Below are 21,052 nucleotides of genomic sequence, written 5' to 3' on the forward strand. Positions count from 1 at the left end.
AAGCCTTCACCCCCCCCTCGCTGTTGGCTGCCTGCCAAAGAACTGGATGCCTGCCAAGAACAGAACTGCCCAGAGCACTAGCCTTGAGAAAGGAACAGTTTGAGTAAACTTTCACTTCTTCGTTTTTTTCCTTTTTTCTCGGTTTGTGCATATGTATAAAGTAGTTTCATTGTTTATTAAAAGTTTGTTTCAGTTCCGAATGCAGACCGAGGTGTGAATCTCTTCCTTCCCCTTTAAAACCCTTCTGTCTCTGGCAAGACAGAAGGAATCGTTAAGAATTCGAGGAGTTATTAAAGTTATTATTACCTCGGTCCCTCGACCCTTAACATTACTGGTGGTGGCCCGTATGGGGATTGAGAAGAACATATTCTATATCCTCGGTAACTGAAACAAACACAAATTGAGGTTTCAGACATGGGAGCGGGTACAATTCTGTTCTTGATTGCTAAACAATGTGCCCAGAGATTGCTGTATGATTTAGAGCCTGGATCACCAGCAGGTGTGGCCTGTTTCCTATATATAGTTGGTACCTGTTTATGCGTTATTGGCCTGGGACATGCCGCAAAGAGAGTGTCTTGGTTGGCCGGTTTATTTTGGGTCAGCTGGTAATGATGCCAGTACGTTTTGGATACTACTGCATGGTGACTGTCTACAACTCTACTACTGAATGGGTACCAGGGCTGATCTGAGTCCTGCCATATGGCAGGCACTAGACATGATTTTTAGCCTGTTTCTAACAAATTTTTTTTTTTCTTTTCCCCCCTAAGAATGGATCACTGGAAAACCTTTTTGCAGCTCCTTTCCCAAACTTCAGGAAAGTAATCTGGTGACCATATCTCAAATCAGGTCAGAAAAGGAGCCAGCAAGATCATTTCACCACACATCCAGATCCTCCTCTACAGGCAGAGACCTCGGCAAAATAGCTTCTCTGTAGATTCATTCACTGAAGTTAAAACCACAGGCATCACCAGAGACATCTTCAACCCAAGCCAAAGACCAAGACCCCTGTACCTTCAGAGCGTACAGCAGCCCTTAAAGGTTGGCACCAACATTTCCAAAGATGTCCAGCTATCTACACCATGATGAGGGCCATATTACAGTGGCATTCGATGCCTAATAATCTTAAAATACTTCTCCTGACTGTGTCTGTGCATACTCAGCAATCAACACTTCTGTAATTATTTTTAATAGCCACAGAGAACCCAATCTGCTGAAACTCGTATAGGACATCTTTAGCAAAGAAGAAAATGGAAACAGGCTTCCCAAATCTCTTACCAGGAGAAATGCATTATTTCCTAAATGGATTTCCAGAAATTATGACACTTCTTGCCCCATGCTTCCCAGAAAGTTTTACCACTATTAACACAACTTACCAGGCACATTTTCCTGCCAAACTTCAGTCCACAGAGTAGAATTCTCCTTCTCTCCTTTCTCCTCATCGGGAACCTCGTGCATGCCAAGAAAAGCCAACGGCAGCACATGTTTGGCATGGTTCTTCACTACATCTGGACTGTAGCGTCCCATAGCATGCACAGTCAAAGCACAGCCCATTCTGTAAACTGGCTCTGAAGAAGGAAAACAATCACGCATTACAATGGGGAAGCACGATTTTTCTTCAGCAGCTTGATCTGCCTCCTGGGAAGCAGAGGAATGCACAGTATTGTATAATGATGCAGGGGAACTATTCAGCCAGTGAAGCCAAGCATCACAATATAGGAATGTTTCTTTATCAGCTTTTTCTATCACCAGGAACTTTTTCTGCACTGTGTTCTGTAGCTGAATGCTCCAAAGGCAACATACCTTCCTTCTCCATGTACCAACCGCTGAGTTTGTGCAGCAGCTTCTCAGTGCTGCTGTCCCGCGAAGTCTGTAACAAGGAAGAGACTCAAATCACTCCAACGCTTCAAAAAATCCAACAACAAGAAAGTAAAATAAAATCTGAAACCATCTCAAACGCCAACTCACCCGGACCAGATGCCCCATAGCAAAGGCAAAAGACTTCTGTATCACGCTGTTGCGATCGGTCAGGCCACCAAGTAAAGCACTCATAAGTTTGCCTGTTGGAAGAGATTCACTTTATCACAAGCATGTTTCTATTGCTGCAGCAAGAACAACACAGCCTGGGTTTCGGTAGTTTGTCTGAATCTATGCATTCTTCCACACCGCAGGTTTGCAGGGCTTTAGGTCTGTCTGTTCTTCACAGTTAAACAAGTGCACAGCGTAACACAGCAAGGCTCAGCAGAAGGCAGCGTTTTGCCAGCCTCAGCCTGCCCACCCTGACTGAAAACGTTCCTGTACATGAGCACGCCAGCTGATCATGCTTTCAGCTTTACTTCTATTTTGCAACACGAAGGTGATCTTGTTTCTACTATTAAATCATAATAAACTGTAAAGAAGCCACTCAGGCCCAAGCAAGGTTAAGTCCCTGCTTATGGTCCTCCCACAGCTGAAGTTGAAGGATGGAGCACTTACAGCACTGCACTAACACAGGCTGGTTAGTCTGCTCCAAGAAAGTCTAGAGGTATTTCCACCTATTCCTGCTAGGCGCTAGCAAATTTCCTCAACTCCTTCCTCTGCCTCTTCCAACTTGGTGAGGTATTTAACATTCCCAGGACCTACACCCAGCATGCCAGTCTCACATGCACAAGGAAACTTCAAACAACTCTCTGAGGAAAACATAGGCAAAATCAAGGGCCAATAAGGAGGAGATATTACCTACAGAACAGTAACAAAAAGCACCTTTAAAACCTGACACTAGGAAAAAACCTTACCTGAATAAGGTGTTAAGTCCTGAGGACACTGCGTGGTTAATGATACAATTACACTGGCACAGCCTCCCTAGAAGATTGCAAGGGAAAACAAAGGCAAGGTAGAACAATATTAGCTCCTGATTATTACTGTTAATACTCTGGGGGGCAGAAGGGTAGAAGCAGAAAAAAAAAAAAGCTTTCAACCAATGAATGATGTGAATTGAATTAGGAAGTGAAAAGGTTACCAAGACCCACACTGAAGACAGGTAATACTGGAAGATTTACAGCTATCAGGGACAACCTTCTGCACTCAAGTATCACAGAGCACAATAGCGACATAGCCCAGGGGAGGTTAAGGCAGCACACATACAGAAAATGACAAGTCATGCAGGTGGATTGAGACTCAGATGCAAAATGACTCCAGTATGAATGAGCCCAAGCTGTCACTTTAAGAGAGACAGGTGAAAGAACTGTCTGTATGTTGACACTGCTCTGCATTCCTTTCTCCATTTCCAAATAAAATATTAAAATCACAGACATACCTTTGTGCCAAGGCCTACTCCACTTCTGATCAGTTCACACAGACGAGGAACCAGCTCACCCAGGACAGACACATCTAAATACTGCAAACTCTAGAGAAAGACAAGGGATGGGGTGGGGTGGAGGGTGAGGAGTGCAAGGAGGAATAAAGAAGAAGAAGAAAGGTAATGGTGGCAGACTTAAACTTGTCTGCTTCCAGCTAAGGCCTGCCTCAGTTCAGCAGTTTGGTCTTCAGCTGAATCGTGAGAATTTGTTGCATTGTGGGAAAAAGGCACCACAAAGTGGCTTCCATCACATTTTCTTGTCCCACATCTATGCTGAGCTGACCCTGCTGAAATTATCATTTGCTGGAACTGATGTACTCCTGCACTCCAACTTCTTAGAAAGATGAAAGAAACACACTAGCAAGAACTCCTTCTGAGAAGGGAAAGGGATCCACAAAGGTGTGCGTATCTTAGGACAAATCCCAGCATTTCCCCAACTGTCTGAAACTCTGGAGCAATAAATGTCCAAACCAGACAACGAAATTAAAACTAGTCAAGACAGTTTTTAAACAGGTCAAGACAAATAAGTTGTGTAAATAACATAAAGGTATCATTTCAAATCTCCTATGCCTAAAATGCCACTGGACAAAACAGAAAGCCTCATGTTACTAGCACTCTGCAGAGGGGAGATCCATCCTCCAGCAAATTCAGGGATCCCACAGTAACTGAAGGTAACCCTCCCTGAGCTTCAGGAGTTAGATCTGCTGTCACTTCCCCCTCCTGCACTGGTATAGCGAAGGGAATAATCCATTATATCATATCATCTCCCAGAGAGCCCCAGAATATAGAGGAATACAGAGAAGGCTGCTCATAAGCCAGGACATCTTCATGCTACTCCAGGAAAGCCATAGTATCTTTCCCCTTTCCTAGGAAATCCCAAGAATTGACCAGGGCAGCACAGCTGTCCCCCCAGGGCTGGCAGGGGAAAGGCACGGCCTGGAGGAGAGACAGCAGCAGCTGCTGCAGCATGCAGGGCGGCAGCAAGTACACTTTCACAGGGAGCCTCTCATTCCCAGCTGCTTTACACACTAATTATAGAGAGTGCTCTGACACAAACATGCAGCTCCCCATGGTGTTACAGACAGAAGGGCTTGCTTGTTGCTGCTTTTTTGTAAGTGCAGGAAACAAAGAATAGCTCTGCTGGCTATGCTTCTCCTAAAACTTGCGCAGTGCTCACACCCTCTGCCTGCTTGCATGCCGCTCGCTGTCTGTGTGCAGGGCCTGAGCAGAACAAGATGGGTCTTTTCTTTGGGAAGGGGTGGGCTCTGCCAAGACAGACCCTATAGCACAGTGTCTGGGCATCAGTTACTCCTTCTCCAGCAGCACAGAACTATAGTGCCAGACACCAGCTGTTGACAGTGTTTTCAGTGATACTAGCATTTTCTCTGAATGTCGCTACCATCAAAGCACTGGCAAGGTCCGGGTAGGGTTATCTAAGGCACCAGGAGGTAAGGGCTGGACAGCGTTTGTGTCTTAAGAACAATGACTATCATCAGTTGGAGGCCAGGATGAGAAGGTGATTGTGGAATTGCGGGCCAGAGATGAAGAGATACGGCAGCTAGCATAATCTAGATCCAGCTAAACCACCATCCAAAGAAAAGCACTTGAAAAATGCCCACCTCACCAAAACAGGCAGTTTTTCTGGTGGAGAAACAATCTGTCCAACTCCTGATGGAGCCAAGGTTACTCACAACTGATACAGGGACCAAGTTGCGGTGACAGGATGAGAGAAGTCAGTACATGAAAAAGAAGGTGGAGATGTGATAACAAAATGAACCCTGAAAAGGTATTCTGTAAAGCTCCAACTTCAATTCATATTCTTCTCCTAGACCACACCTTACACAGTGGAACCCTTCTGAATCAAGTACACTTACCATGTTAATGGTTTCCATCATGGGAGATGACTTGACAGCACTGAGTCTGGCACTATCCATTGCAGTCTGGAAAAAAAAAAAGGAAAAAATAAAACCAAGTGTAAACTCAGCATGAAAACAACGGAAAGGGCAACATTAGCTCTACTTCACAAACTCAAACCAAAATCCGTTTTAGGTGCATAGAGACAGAAAGTGGTATCTACAGATTATGAAAGTCCCCCTTTCAAAAGCAGGTGGATGTTCTGGCTGTAGTAGAGGAGCTAAATGATGCCTTGTGACATTGTAGAAACAAAAAAAGGGGGGCCAAAAAAGAAAAAAAAAAAGAACGAAAGAAAAATGGGGTGAAAAAAGAGAAAAAAAAATCCCACTTTTAACTACTGTTCACTCCTTTCTCATTTGCAAAGGGCAGTGTCTGGGCTCAGTACTGGGGCCTGTCCACCTGTCCTCTTCAACATCTTCATCAATGATCTGGATGAGGGGATTGAGTGCACCTCAGTAAGTTCGCGGATGACACCAAGCTGGGGGGTAGTGCTGACCTGCCTGAAGGTCAGGAGGCTCTCCAGAGGGATCTGGATCGATGGGCTGAGGCCAAGGGTATGAGGTTCAACAAGGCCTAGTGCCAGCTCCTGCACTTGGTTCACAACAGCCCCTGCAACACTACAGGCCTGGGGGTGAGTGGCTGGAAAGCTGCTCAGTGGAAAAGGACCTGGGGGTGCTGGTCAACAGGCAGCTGAGTGTGAGCCAGCAGTGTGCCCAGGTGGCCAAGAAGGCCAATGGCATCCTGGCTTGTATCAGAAATAGTGTGGAACGCAGGAGGAGGGAAGGGATTGTCCCCCTGTACTCAGCACTGGCAAGGCCACAGCTTGACTCCTGTGTCCAGTTTTGGGCCCCTAACTCCAAGAAGGATGTTGAGGGGCTGGAGTGTGTCCAGAGAAGGACAACAAGCTGGTGAAGGGTTTGGAGAGCTTGTCCTATGAGGAGCGGTGGAGGGAGCTGGGACTGTTTAGTCTGGAGAACAAAAGGGGAGACCTTACAACTTCCTGAAAGGAGGTTGTGGGGAGGTGGGGGTCAGTCACTTCTCCCATGTTATGAATGACAGGACTAGAGGGAATGGCCTTAAGTTGCGTCAGGGGAAATTTAGTTTGGATATCAGGAGAAATTTCTTTACACAGAGGGTCATTAAGCATTGGAACAACTTGACCAGGGAGCTCGTGGAGTCCGCATCCCTGGAAGTGTTTAAAAGCCGTGTGGATGTGGTGCTGAGGGACATGGTTTAGGGACCGTGGCAGTGCAGGGTGAACGGTTGGACTCCATGATCTTAAAGGTCTCTTCCAATCAGGTGATTCTGTGAGTTTGACACCTTTTCCTCCCCACAAGGAAATTAGTTATATTTACTTCTGAACAGCGGATTTCAGTCACTTTCCCAGAAGACTGCTACTGATTACTATGGTTCTTTGAGAGAGATTAAGGGTCACAGTGATGACAACAACTACCTCCAGCCCACAGTGCTATGGCACACCTCCTAATTTATAAGAATTCCTGCAGTTAATCCCCTGGGTAAAACAGCAGCAAAGTTTGACAGTATGAGTGCATTACAGAGAATTGTTACAGACTCTCTCTTCACCATTTCACAAACTGTGAAACAGATATTTAACAACAGCTCTTACTAAGATTGTTCGTCACTCTCTGAAATGTGTGGTGGTCTAGTGAATTAGAAAAAACCCAACCCTTCGAAAAAAACCTCACACTTGTCCGGCCATAGTCCAATGACCAAACTTTTTTTCGCAACTTTTTAACTATTTCTCTTTGCATCTTTAAACACCCACCAACCAAATCTGCTATTTTTCTGTTCGCTGCATGAAACTTAAATCTTTGTCATCTCTGTGCTGTTGATACTTTCCCATTATAATTGCACTTACTTTCTCCTGCTCTGTTGCAGAAAGACTCAAATAATTGAGGACTTGAGGTTCCAGGACACTCAAGGATTCCAGCAGGGCTGGGATAAGTTTTGGTGCATGAGGTTTCAACATAGACCCAGCACTTTTGCTGATCTTCACAAGAGTGTTAATGCTGGAAAAACATCAAAGGGAAAGTCATCAGAGAAACAGAGTTGGCTGAAAAACCTCTCTTGCTATACTCTAATACAGCACCACCAAAAAGGCCAATCCAAATCTCAGATACACCAATACAAGTCTATCTGCAAGCAAAAATCTGTGTATTTTTCTGCTTAAGCAAAATCATACCCTGAGCTTCCAACTGTGCTATGCTTCACACAGTGATTACTTACTTTGGCCAGGGAATGGGTGAAGAGACTGTACTACAGGACAGATGTTGGAAGAAATAAAACATCTTCATGTTTTAAAGAAGCTCTGGGCAAAGTCAATCCAGAGAAATCCATTGTCCCAAGAAAACCCACAAAAAAACCAAATTACAATGATCTGTTCAAATCCTACTTGTCAGTTTCAGACTGACTGCATCTCTCAGGCTGCATTTTTACAAAGGGTTTCCATATCTTTGAAGGGGATGAAAAAATGCGAGAAATATTCATTACAATGTTAGGAGCTTTCTAACCTTCCTGGATAATCACGTTCAATAAAAGAAAACTATTTTTGCAAATTCCAGCTACACTCCAGGTCTGAATTCTCCAGCTTGTCTGTCCTTCAAGCAAATGAAGGAATAAACAAGGTTACAAAGTGACAAGCATATGAAGTCCCTACACATCAGAGGACATTGAACCGTTACATGCCATACGATGTATTTGAACAGTGTGACCAAACGCAGTCACCTCTGGGAGGTGAGCAGCCATTACTCACAACCAATCATGAAATAAGAGCTGGCTGTTACAAGAACTACTGTGGGATTTTCTGTTTACAAGCAGAAGATGTATGTCAGTCCCGAAGGACAGCCTCAAGCACAGCAAACTGCTTGCAGATCAATTTGCGAGTTGTACAGGGAGAAAAGAACTTCCTGCTGGGAACTGAATCTAGGCATTTGCAGAGATGCCAGATACTCCTAAGAGAGTAAAAACGTAAGAGTTCCCAGGGCTACCCAATGAGAAAATGACTCAGCAGAAAAGCTGTTTTGGGGAGAAACTTGACACTTCAAACAAAAAGAACATTCTGCAACTCCATTGATTACACTGGGTCTCTAAGACAAATCGTGAGCTGACCCCCAGGGAACTTACATGATGCAACACTAACCTGAGAGATCGGACTTCAGCAACTGTGCTTACTATTCCTTTATCTAGGAGGCAAGGGAGCAAGACAGCTATCGTCTTCTGACCAGCTGCTCCTTTAGAGGGATCACACATTTTCACACAGACCTGGGGATGGGCGAGAATCAGTGTTGCAAGCATGTACAAACCTTCTGCTCAGATTACATTAAAGCAACTTCTTCATCACACAGAAGAAGCCAACAGCAACTAGAGCAAATGGTCAGAGCCAAACTCAGGCTCTGTTACTTCATTCTCCTCGCCAGGAGCTGCTTAAGCCCTAAGTCACATCTCTGAAAGGAGTTGCAGCTACACTCAGCTTCCAGAAAAAGCAAATTCAGAGCCCAGCAGGCCTTGATCAGCATCTGGATGAGGAGATGGACCAATTGATCTCTCGGTTGAGGGACAGCCTATCTCAGCCATATGGATTCAACCATTCAGTGAGGCAGGAGTAAGTCCCAGATCAAAACAGGTCCTGCAATTGCAACATTTTGAGACCAGATCACCACTTGTGCCATTGAAATGTCATGCTGCATGCTTTGTGAAGGTTGTGATTTCAAACAGAGCTCTTAACATCCATTTCCATTGCCACTGATATGACTCTTTCAGAGGAATATCAAACAAAACATTAAGTGATATGCCTACTACACCCAAAAAATCTTGTGTCACTTACAGCACCAGAGGCCGAAGTCTAGACTGGATTACTTTGTTTCACACCAGTGAGGTTCCTCTGAGCTTGGTCAACTAGATCATTTTGGCTGGGTCAACCATTGAAGTTACAGAAAGTTTCCTTAAATCCCACTCTCACATGGGGAAAAAAAGGACATCAGAGGGAAAAAACCAATTCATTATATCCCTCCTTTGGTTACATACAGCTTAATATTGCATTAATCCTCAAGCAGCAGAATGTCGCCAGCATCAGCAAAAGTACAGAAGAGCATGTGGTCAAGTTTATTATGATTGTTTTCTAGGGGGCTGCTCTGTATATCATAACTGCACCTTATACAGAGATCTTTTCAAGACAACAGTCAACAGTAAACTAGTCACTCTGGCAGATATTATAGTGAATACTTGACATTAAAACTGTCTCTGAGCAAATGATGAGATTAGAGTTTTACCTTGCTTAAAGTTTTTAGGGCTAGCTCTGCTGCCTTTCGCACAGTCTCCTAAAAAAGAAGTCAACAATCCATTGTTACTATTTTTAAGTCTTCTACGGAATGATTCATATTAATTGACAACACTAGCACTGACAAGACTATATTACTGGTTAATATTTAATATATATATCTTTCAAAGAAATTTTGGCTTTGGTCCATCTAAACACCTGGTCTACTCAATCACAAATTAAGAATCCTGCCTGACATTGCCAGGTTCTCCGTGATTCTGTTACACATTTGTGTCTTATTTTAGTGTCGTCCTTTTAAAAAAAAGAAAAAAACAACCAAACCAAAAAACCACACCAAAAAATGCCAAACAAACGATAAAACCCAAAACCAAACCCCCTACTGCAGAAGTATATAGTGCTTTGCATATGCTTTATCCCCTGCTTTATCCCCTCCTCAGTATCATGCCTGTTGCTTTGTTATGCTTTACTCACCTGAACATCTACGTTGACTAGAGAAAGATGGACTAAAAGCAAACAGTGAAACTGGTGCATCTCTGGTGGCACATGACTCCACCACTGACTCTTTATCGTTACTTGTATTGATTAATTAAGCAATATCTATCAATATTCCTGGGAATTTAAACACATCACCCGGACCGGTTATGTCTTATGGTGTTCCTGAAAAAACTCTGGCCTGTCACAAGCAGACTTTCCCAAATCAATTCCAGTTAAAATTTGGGAATTAGACCCTTTCCAAAAGGCATTTGCAGGACATTGCTCTATTTGAGAGGCTAATGTAGACAAAACTGCTCAGCTGGTTTCAGTGCCCAGGAACATATATGAATCCACTAAATCTACTAATACGGAAGCAACTTCCTGGTAGGCAGTAGACTTTGGAAAAAGGCTCAGCCATGCTTAAGCTGGAGCAGGAAAGCCTAGATTCAGAGAGAACACACTCAAACCTAGAAGGACCGGAGGACTCTGACGTCATATATGCAAGACATTTAAGCACACAAGCAGGCCAAAATAGATGCTTCTATACTCAAGAACTAAGCAAATACTTCGGAATTCACATCCAGGAAAAACACTGAACCATTGAGGGTAAACAGAGATGGAATGCAAACCAACACCTAAAAACACGAGAAATATATATACAAAGAATTTCCAAGGTGGCATGGAATTTTTAAATGCAAGGGGCCCGAATTTCCCATTGGCTCCAAGAAGTTCTCTCTTTAAAAGAGAATCTCTCTTTAAACATTTCAGAGATTGATCACTGCACTTTCTCTTGAGGATTCCTGTTCGATTACCAGCTCCATTACCTTAATGTCATCTTGCACTCTGAATAGGATTTCCCAGATCTCTGGAAGTTTCTCTATAATGTCATCCAAAGGTCTTCCTCTTAGTAAGTCATTCAGTGCCAGACAGCTGCAAACAAGGAATTTTATTTCTTTCATGTGGTGTACCTATTTGGAATAGCTCTACACATAGATATGTTGATAAATGTAAGTAAATGATTAAGAAAAATGACAACAGTTTCACATTCCTATTTCCTCCGAACACTAAATCTACTGTGTCATAAGAACATGTCCTTTAGCACAGAAGAAAAACATTCAGCAAGACAGGTGAAATCTGAAACAGGTGACAGCAAGTGAGAAAGGCTGCTGTGGTGAAAACTGCTATTGCAAACATTCCAGTTACAAAATCGTTTCAGATTTCTTTTCGGTACATATATGATAAGTACAAAACAAAATGGTCTACAGTCTGGATTTGAAATTAAAATGGAGGTTTTCAATATAAGCATACTACAAACCATTGTAAACAAAAAGCAGTTTATTAAAAAAGCTATACTGACTGGCATCCTGCTGCCAAGTAAGTATATAGCCAGGATTTTCTAACTTTATGCAGTATTTCAGGTCCCAGGATAGGCAAAAACTTTGTGACCAGAAAACTCCTTTTCCAGAGAATGTCGTTTAGTATCATGCTCAATCTACATGCAATAAAATACTTCAGCTCAATGAAGCAAATAGCTTCAAGACTGCATCACTCTGAGTGAAGACTAGAAGACTAAGCTCTATCCTAAGGAAAGGACGTGTTCTCTTTCCCCCCTCAGCTTCTTCAGGTTAATCAGTTTATGGTGAAGTAGAGAAAAGAAAAGAGTTTAAAGAAAAATCTGTTACTTTTCCTAGCAATACCTGGACTCCCTGATCCTCCAAAGACTGCTGGTTAGGTTACTGATCAAATCCTCAAGAATTTCCTTCATGTACTTATCAACCTATTATTAAAAAAAGGAAAAATCATGAAACAAACATGGACCAGTCATCCTTATCTCGTAGTCTGAGAAAACAAAAGAGGTCCTTTTGGACAATACAACCTGATTTCAGCCACAAGAGATGAATTAAGTCTTGCCAGAGCTGACTCCACACAAACTTACTCTGACTTGGCTTTAGACACGCCTTTCTCTGCGCTGCTTCAGGGCTTACTGCTGTAACAGGGACCATGAGAAATGAATAAAGTCCCTCAGTCCTTTACCAACTGAACTGTTCAGATACAGGACCAAACATGTATTTAGAGGAGAAGCAGTTGTGCTTTGATGAGGGATCAGAGTGAATGACTTCATACCTAGATCAGCTTTTCTAGGAGAAATTCCAGCTCTAGGCCTTTCAGAGCCTAAGCGAGGGCATCTCATGAAAATCACTTATTCCTGAAACATGTCTGGGAGGAGTTATCCTCAACTGATGGAACAGCCTCTACCCATGGGCTTCCTCCCACTTAAAAACTGAGAAACTGAGATGCTCTTGTTCTAGGATGGGAATCTTAGGTCATAAGGATACCTGAAGAACTTCCTATAAGCAATACTGAGGTGTGCGAAGACCTCACCTTAAAGTAAATCATAAACTTCAATGCTGGCTGCACAAACAAGATTTGCGATATCCTTTCTCATGTAAGAGACAGTGCAAAACCTCTGCACATCCTCCAGCTCATCCATGGATTCAAGTGCTTCTTTCTCTGTAGGACAATACCTCACCCCTTTCTGCACAGCCCTTCCTTTCATGAGATGCAACTGTCCCATGAGAATCTCTGAGATGCTGTTGGCTAGCAGCAAATCCACCACTCTACTTCGCTGTTCACTCACCATTGACTTATCGCTGACCAAAGCATTCCAAATGCTGGTCATCGCCTGTCGAATGCCCAGGTTGGGGTCAAACTGGTAACGGTAGAGCCGGGGAAGAAGCTGGGGCAAAAACGGAGTCAGCTGCTCTCCAGCCTTGGCAGCTATCACATTGAAGCCAAAAGCTGCTCCCTGAAATGATGACAGAAGAGTATTTGTTGAAATAATCTGCTCACTCAGTTATTGTTCCTGGGTACACAACAGTTAGTGGCAAACCTGACTGATGCAGTTTAGATCTAGACCAAATCGAAAGGACTAGAATGGTAGCAGAATTAGGTGCTCTTCCTGCTCCCAGGGACAAAACAAGTCCTTCCATGCTTATATAAACCCAGTGAAAAAAATCTCCAAGTTAAAGTTCTGAAAAGTGTATTTATATCTTCAAACTTATGATGCTACTTTTTTGGCAGGAAGTGGATCCAATAGCATTTTGGCTTTTCTCAAGGTCCCAGTAGCTTTAAAATATCAAGATTTAAGTTAAAAAGGCATACTTGTCAACATGATTAAACCGGTGAATTATCGACCGGCTTTTCAGCAACTTGTTGCTGAACACTTTTTGCTCAGCCTTTTTACATAACAGAGGTTACTTACTCTGGCATCTGAAAATTTATATAGTTTTGAAAACATTATTTCACTCTCAACACATCAAGAACAGACCTTCAAGCACACTTGAAAGGAAAACATCACAGTTCATTCAGAAGGAAGGTAGGAGCAGAACACGGTTAGCAATATTTTGTTGTAAGAATTTCAAGTAATCCTAAATTTGTTTGTCAGGCTGGTATATTTGCATTGTGCCTTATACCAAAGCATCAACAAACGGGTTTTGCATGCAGTTATCCATAGATCACATAACCAGAGCTGAAGAAATGCAGTTTTTGTTTCCAGAATTCACAGTGGCAATGGAAGTGGTATGAAAGCAGCCAATTACCTTCCGAGAATTCCACATGGCATGATGGTTGGCCAGGTTCATGAATTTGTACACCAGGTCTGGTTGATTGAGATCACTAGCCAGTGAACAAAGCTCCTTGTAGGTAGAAAGACCTTGACTTCAGAAAGCAGAAGAGAAATCAGTGTCACTATTTTTAGCTACACAAATGTCATAACAGCTAAAGGTACAGTCAAATCACAGCCTAAAGCAGACAGACAGGGAACACCGTATCTGTGCTACAAGAAAACAGTTATCGTAACTTACTGAACAAGGAATAAAAAGGTCAGGAAGCAGATTTTTAAGCAAGGGAGTACTGCTTCAGCACTGATTTTGTGTCTGCCATTGAGAGAGTCAGCAAACTTACCCATCTGGGGTTTTGCTCAGGCCACCCTGAAACACCACAGTTTCTCCAGTCATCTCATGTTTGGCTCTGGTAGAAAAGACGTCCAGTATTAGCTTTACCAAACTCTACTCTTGAATGGACTGCATGCTACAGAGTAAGTTATTTTGTTTTGCTTTATGAACTTAGTAACTTCCTATTCTTTCAGTTCCAATCCCACAAAAAAGACGCAGGTGTGCAAAGCCACACACGCTGCAAGGCAACTCACTAACCTGTACCATGTGTATTATCAAGGGGAGGCTGTACTAAAGTGAGAAGTTTGCTTTGCAGCAGCAAGGTAAAAAGTCAAAACACTTAAAGATGGCTTTTTATTTTTGCCCAGACACTATATAATAGCAAATCTCTCCCTTAAAATTAAAAAAATCTAATCTCTTTACTATCACTGAATCCCCACACTCCTGGGTGGGTGTTTGTCATTCACGGTGGCCACGCCAGGTTAGACAGGAGTAGGCTGTTAAAGAGCATTTCCAACAGTGACTGACGTAATTACTAGTCACGAGTCCTGTAAGATCAGCATTTTTCACATTGACAAGTGACCATTAACTATACTTCCTTGCCAAAAGGTGTATTTCAGGCACAAGCAAGTCCCCACTTGTGCAACATTCACATTGTGCAGAGTTGCTGCAAGAGGTCATTGTCTTGTGCAATTACACAACATAGGAAGCAGGAAATCTAACCAAACCTCAAATGATTTAAACTGCTAGAATCAGGACTGAATTATTATTATGAAGCTTTGCTGAGTGGACCAAAACTGGAAAAACTTCAGTCACAACAATCTCTAAGCTGAATTAAGAAATGTTCCAGATTGACCCTCTGGGAACACATATGGATACTGGCTTGCCCTTGGCCACAAAACATCTTTCCACATACAAGAAAGTCATATTTGTTCTCATCAAACATACAGCTCAGAGTTCTCTCACTGTGTTCTGAGCTCACTGTACCTTTTCCCAGTCATGAGGGTATCCACAAGTGTGGTGACTAGTTCTTGCTGATCCTGTTCACTTCCTAGCTCATATATCAGCCCAAGACCTTTTGAAGCAACATCTTGACTAAGCTCTGCAAGAGATTTTACAATGTAAAATTAAAGATAATCATATAATTAAGTAATACACAAATTTCAAGAACAAGATTCAACCAAAATCATGATCTGGCAAACAGAACTCTGTGCTGCAGTACATAGCTCTCCATTTTAGAGCAGAGCTAGTCTGGCAAGACACAAGTTTTGCACTCTGAAGCAGCGATTTGTTCTGAAGGTATAAGTTCCATCAGAATAGGTGACATATTCATGCTAATATTGTCACTGCAGATTTTGAAATTGCAGAGAGCGTACCAAGAGCTGTAAGTATTTTGAACACACTGCTGGCCTCTGAAGTCCAGCAAAGTTAATGAGAATACTCTCTTCAACTTCAGTGAGTTTTGGATAGGCTGTCAGATGCCACCTTTCCCTTAGCTGCCACAGACAGACCTGTAAGCCAAAATTTGCTAGCTTAAAGAGGGTTGAGAGTTCCTGTCCATGCAAAACTGAGATGCGTATCCTGCTGCCCAAAGCAGAGCAGAAGTAGCACCACAGAACATTTTCTGTTATTACAGTTTAAAGGGACAAACGCAGAAAAAGATTTGTGCTTGGTTAGCAAAGCACAGAAAAAAGCTGTGCTTCTCATCTCTACATGTGATGCCTAGGAAAAAAACTATTCCTATTACCTCAGAAACGGGGTGTTTCTACAGTCACTTTTTAACGCTGACTTACTGCCTGTTCCTACTCCCTCCACTCTGTTAAAAGCCCACCAAAAGACACAACTCTTAAAATGTGCTAGTACTTACCATCACTATCTGACAGAATTGAAACAAATGCACTTTGAATATCCTTGAGATGAGACTGTAAGAAAATGAAAAAGACGACTATTTTTATCTCAGGTTTTGAATCCTTTGTCTGGTTTCAAAGCAAGTTCCTAACAGATAAACAGAAACTACTCTATCAACGGAGTTGCCTATTTGAGCTACGCCTATGAGAAGAACTGCACTCCTTTCCAGACAGGTAAGCAGCAGCCTGACTGACATTCACAGATAGTATTAATTATTTGTCCAGCACCTTTTTCAGCTGTCATTAGTAGAACATATATTTTATCTTCCCTGTCTAATACATGGCAGTAATGCGTCATAAACCTGCCTTACAGCCAGGCGGGGCTATTGCCTGTGCAAGCACATCCTTTCTTCACATCCAATCTCGTGGATTTTGCCACTGCCCACAAGGTCCACTGTTCAGACAAGTGTAATACCTGGCAAGGATTTACATGCAACAGCTTACATTTGCACAGCACCTATTGTCCAAAAGCTCTTTACCATTACCTACAGGGCACAAAATGGTTATGTGGTCCCTTTACAGTCTGCAGTGCCTCTATGGAGAGAGAGGACATTTTGGCTGGGAATGCTTTATTAAGTTCTTGTAAAGGACCTTCCACATTCTCACATTACAGATAAACACCCTAAAGCCAAAGTTTTTATCAAGGCACTCCAAAAACACACAGTACGTGAAGCACATTATAACTGGTCCTAGATACCAAAGTTATGATAAACTCTGTGAAACAAATGAGTCCAGGAATTCCAATGGTTTTTCCCCCTTCTCCCCCTCCTAGACCTCTTTTTTAGTATTTTTCGAAAATAAATCTTGAAAGCTACACAGAAACCAATCTCTTCTTCCCAATGCAAGATGTACTGCTACTTCATCTTACAACAGCTGTTTACGCTAAGCTCACTCTGAATTGACTGCAAGTCAGGCGATTGCAAAGGTGCCAAACAGCCTTGTTCATCCGCCAGTTAGTAAGTTCCCCTAGTAACAAACGATAAGCCACATCTCAAAAAGACCTCAGTAAGGACTGCTGCAGCACTTGCGGAAAAGAGGCAACAGAAGTGAAAGGGTAGGAAGGGACAGAAAGGAGATGAGAAGAAGTGACAAGGAACCAGTGTTAGGAAAGGGCACATTTCTTACCTTAATTGCTTTGTGTGTGCTCAGCTTCTTCACCATTGAGAGAAGCCAGATGCAAGCTGCTTGCCTAACATGTGGGTTGGGGCTGATAATGTGCTTGTTCAAAATAAGGTCTAGGACCCAGGGAACCACATCATTCACTTTCAAATCTATATAAAAGAAAGAAAGGTGGAGAGCAGGAGGGAAGCTCTGAGAATCAACCACACCATTTTTCATTTCAATATAGCGTGCAGAGGCAATGAAAAATCTGATCAGCCCATTAGTACTCGAATGACACCTTTATATCTGCTTATTTAGGAAAATCTTTCACTGGAGTCACTGGGCTCACGATCAGCTTCCAGAGCACTAGAGATGTGCTCACAGAGCACCTGCCTGTTTGCAGGTCCGAAGCTGATATTAACAGCTGCCTGTTTTGAAGCTAGCATTTTGTCATGCTTGTATTTAAATGGGTACAGAATCTTAGTCCTTAAGTAAAATTTCTGCATTTACTGCATGTAAATGTCAGTTAATCACAGCATTCAAAGCTGTTGGAAAAAGACTTGCAATTTAATTTTATAAACCTATTTTCCAGTGCAGGCTTCAAAATGCTATTTTAAAAGGTTTGTGTATGTTAAACCTGAAACTAACGCAAAATGGCAAACCAAAATGAAAAAATAAAACACAGTGTCAAGTGGCAATGAATTAGATTTCAACAAAAGGCTCTTTAAACAACACGTGAAAAAAAGTCTTCTACCCTCTGAGCAGATGGACTTGAAGAGTGAAATTACCTGCATATAACACCATTGTAGAACACCGAGCAGCACATTAACAAACACAAAAAGTCTCTTACTTCTACTACTACAAATCAAGCCCCGCAGAAATAAAGTTATGGAGCCCAGTGTTAGTTCAGAAGTGCGAAATTTTATATCCCCAACACAGTATTAGGAAGGCCTACCTGGAGGAGGAATATATTCCTCCTCTGTGACTGTCCAAGCATCACGCGCAGCCACTGAGCTGGTTCCTACAGCAGCACTGGTAATAGCTTCACCAACGGTGAACTGCAGTTCTATTTGTTTGGCCTGAAAAATACAACAGAGCTTCAACTACAGTACCAATTAAAATGTAAACCGCAAATGTTTGGCACTTACTTCACAAAACCACAGCGTGTTTCCCAATCCCAATCCTCAGCACCAATCTGCAATAAGACCACTCGTCTGATGAACTTCTGAGACTATGAGGCTCCTCAGACCCAGTGAGATTTATGGAAACTGAGCCGATGTCAAACACTCCAAAATGAATGGTGAGCTAAAGTTTTCACAAGTATTTTGAAAGCATACTTCCTACAAAGCACGTGCAAGTCTCTGCAAAAGTTCAACTTAGTAAACAGAAAGAATTGGAGAGACAGGATGAAAATCAAACTAAGCTAGAACAAGACTGCCAGTCATTAATGAAAATTACCGTGGCTTTCTTATAGCATGCAGCAGTACAGATTCTCTTGTAATTCCATCCACAAGACAATCATCTCTGAGAGGTGTATAGATTTGTTTTTCACGTTAAAAGAATTCAGAAAATACTTTGCTTTGCTCCTCTGTCCTCTTCCCACTACTCTCTAAGCCCTCAGGTACAGAATGCGCAGAACTCCACCACTTTTTTGACACTATTTATAATATATCTTGAACTGATTTCCATACCTGCGAGTACCCTCTAGATTGCTTTCCTGGAAGCACAAAATGCTCAGGCATTTTGAGAAGTAAGCCCTTAGCTTCCTGCAATCTAAGATAAATTGCAGGTTTTATTCAAGTACACATTTTATAAAGGAGGCTGTAATGTCCCTAAGCAGTTACAGGAGGTAAACACAGCACTTAGAAATATAATTTTATATTTGTGTGCACAATGTTCTCACTGTTCTTGGAAGTTTGGTCACATCAGATTAGAGGACTCAACAAAGACGGCCTGTTTGATACTTAATAGCTCCTTCTACAATGCTATGTCACTGTGAACACGGAAGAAAGGTAAAACGAGCTCTATATGAAGAAGGCCAAAAAAGCTCCTTGACTATTTGATTTTTGCTGTCTGGCATACTGCAATATGTATAGCAGCTCTGAAGCACCACAAAAGAATGCAGTGCACTACACTGATGCAATCAGACTGACAGATACATCTATTCCTATAAATAAAGCTTCTTATTCAAGTGAATTGTATCAGCTGAGGTAGCTCACATGAAAGAAGGTGTATTTATTTTATATACTTTTGCGGTCTTTTGAAGGTCAAAGTACAGACCTATGGCTTCATGACTACAAGCTTTTAAGATGTTACACATACAGATAGTCCTCCTGAAGGGGAACACATACCCATCCCAGATATGGGGACACAGACCTCGACTGGCAAGGGGTCAGTTTTAAACTGAGGCATAAAACATTTTACAAGCACCAAACCTACCTCTGCTCTCTACTTCAAGGCAGTTTTATAAAACCTAGAGGCACTACTACAAAACGACAGCTCCCCTTGTAAATGTGGCTCTAGAGTATATAAAAAGGATTCAAACAGAAATATTGACTGCAGTATAAAGAGTTAACACATTGATAGAGCCTCACCTCCACAGAATCCATTAAACCCTGCAACAGCAGCTTCTGGTGGGGAAAATCTTCATCTCCCACTGGGAAGTAACCTAATGTTTGTATTGCTCGTTCCTTCATCTTAAATACAAACAAAAACCCATCACAATGACATACACTTCTTGTAAGTTCAGAATATATAACTTAAACCCACTTTTTCTCACTCTTGCTGAAGTTTCATTTTAAAAGTACCAGAAGTTAGACATGCAAGGCAATCATTATCTCAATCAGTGCACTTCTCTTTCAAAACACAGATGAAAACAAAGGTCCTGTTACCTTTGAGTTACTTCCAGGAAAAGAAGATACTCCCATTTTTCTTGAATTAAAATTATGACCATTCATAGTTTTCATCCCTTAAGCTCCTACTTATGGCCATAGAAAGCACAAGCAATCAACTGCTAGACAACACTGGAAAAACCCTTAGCCTAATTCTGATTCACTAAAGCCAACAGTAAGACTAATTCCTTTGAAAAAACAAGGCTGAGTTTGGAAGGTAATACATAAACCTGGGGATGGAGCATTCCAGAAATTAACAAGAATCGTAACAAGACCGTGAAATCTTGCCTTATTTGCTTCCTTGCTGGAAGGGATTCGGGCCAATAAGCTTTCAACAAGTTGCAGCTTTGTAAACCCCGTTCCTTCGCTGGGAATTGGCAAAGGGCCATTCCTCCCAATCTCCCCAAGAGCTGTACAAGCAGCCACTGCAAGGAAGGGAGAGGTGCTGTCCAGAAAAGAACCTAGTGGAAAAATCAAAACAGGGTGACTTGGATTTCGTATTATTTAGCAATGGGCAGGAAGCAATTGTATTTTACCCAGGCAAGAAGCAAAGCATTTACCTTCTCTATAGCTGGTAGCAAGCATTATGCTAGAGCAAAACAACGTGAAAGGAGGCACTGAGAGGCGTCTAGGCAGTGGCACTGCTCTTTATTGTGCTATCGTGATCTACGAGTTACGAGTCCACCTAATTCTTCTTGGAAATGGTTCTGTTTATACATCTAATCCAACGACATTTTTACAGGCTGTAAATTCTATCACAGAAAGTGAACTCGAGATTACAGTATCTATGGGATGAGCATCTTAGGGAAGTCCTTGGCCTAGGGTGGCTGAAAAACAACTCTTACAAGCAGCAAAGTCTTAGGGAGGGAGTTACCTATTGTCTCTGTCGTCAACTTTATGAGCTGTTCTTGTTCCGGCATGACCGCAGTGTTCGGCTGTTCCATGTCATGTAGCTCCATTGTTCTGATTTTCCCTTTGGCCAAATACCTTCCTACTGTAAATCCCAAAGCCAACAAGGATCCATGTTGGACCTCCGGGCTCTACAGACAACACCAACAGTGCAGAAAACCTCATTTTCAAAGTAAATAACACTTTGCACAAACCACTGATTTAAAAACACATACGGACAAGCCAGATGAGAAGGCAACCTAAAGAATCCAAAGCTCTAATGCATAATGCAA

The 21,052-nt window shown here is 42.2% G+C and overlaps 1 protein-coding gene across 1 annotated transcript in view; it reads right to left on the reverse strand.

Moving 5' to 3' along the window:
• KIAA0368 (KIAA0368 ortholog) overlaps positions 1-21,052 on the reverse strand; it is a gene marked incomplete at its 5' end in the record, with an annotated part of 61,681 nt that overhangs the window by 6,207 nt on the left and 34,422 nt on the right. The window contains 21 exons of the mRNA XM_010135474.1: positions 1,374-1,565; positions 1,801-1,867; positions 1,966-2,057; positions 2,772-2,838; positions 3,293-3,382; positions 5,209-5,274; positions 7,128-7,278; positions 8,409-8,530; positions 9,538-9,585; positions 10,844-10,949; positions 11,717-11,796; positions 12,658-12,825; positions 13,619-13,736; positions 13,983-14,048; positions 14,960-15,074; positions 15,840-15,894; positions 17,005-17,150; positions 17,936-18,059; positions 19,575-19,676; positions 20,160-20,332; positions 20,746-20,911. Of these exons, the coding sequence (XP_010133776.1) occupies positions 1,374-1,565; positions 1,801-1,867; positions 1,966-2,057; positions 2,772-2,838; positions 3,293-3,382; positions 5,209-5,274; positions 7,128-7,278; positions 8,409-8,530; positions 9,538-9,585; positions 10,844-10,949; positions 11,717-11,796; positions 12,658-12,825; positions 13,619-13,736; positions 13,983-14,048; positions 14,960-15,074; positions 15,840-15,894; positions 17,005-17,150; positions 17,936-18,059; positions 19,575-19,676; positions 20,160-20,332; positions 20,746-20,911 (2,314 nt within the window). The remainder of the gene's footprint in view (positions 1-1,373; positions 1,566-1,800; positions 1,868-1,965; positions 2,058-2,771; positions 2,839-3,292; positions 3,383-5,208; positions 5,275-7,127; positions 7,279-8,408; positions 8,531-9,537; positions 9,586-10,843; positions 10,950-11,716; positions 11,797-12,657; positions 12,826-13,618; positions 13,737-13,982; positions 14,049-14,959; positions 15,075-15,839; positions 15,895-17,004; positions 17,151-17,935; positions 18,060-19,574; positions 19,677-20,159; positions 20,333-20,745; positions 20,912-21,052) is intronic.

The sequence above is a fragment of the Buceros rhinoceros genome, unplaced genomic scaffold, assembly GCF_000710305.1.
Source record: "Buceros rhinoceros silvestris isolate BGI_N320 unplaced genomic scaffold, ASM71030v1 scaffold12034, whole genome shotgun sequence".
Classification (NCBI taxonomy): Eukaryota; Metazoa; Chordata; class Aves; order Bucerotiformes; family Bucerotidae; genus Buceros; species Buceros rhinoceros.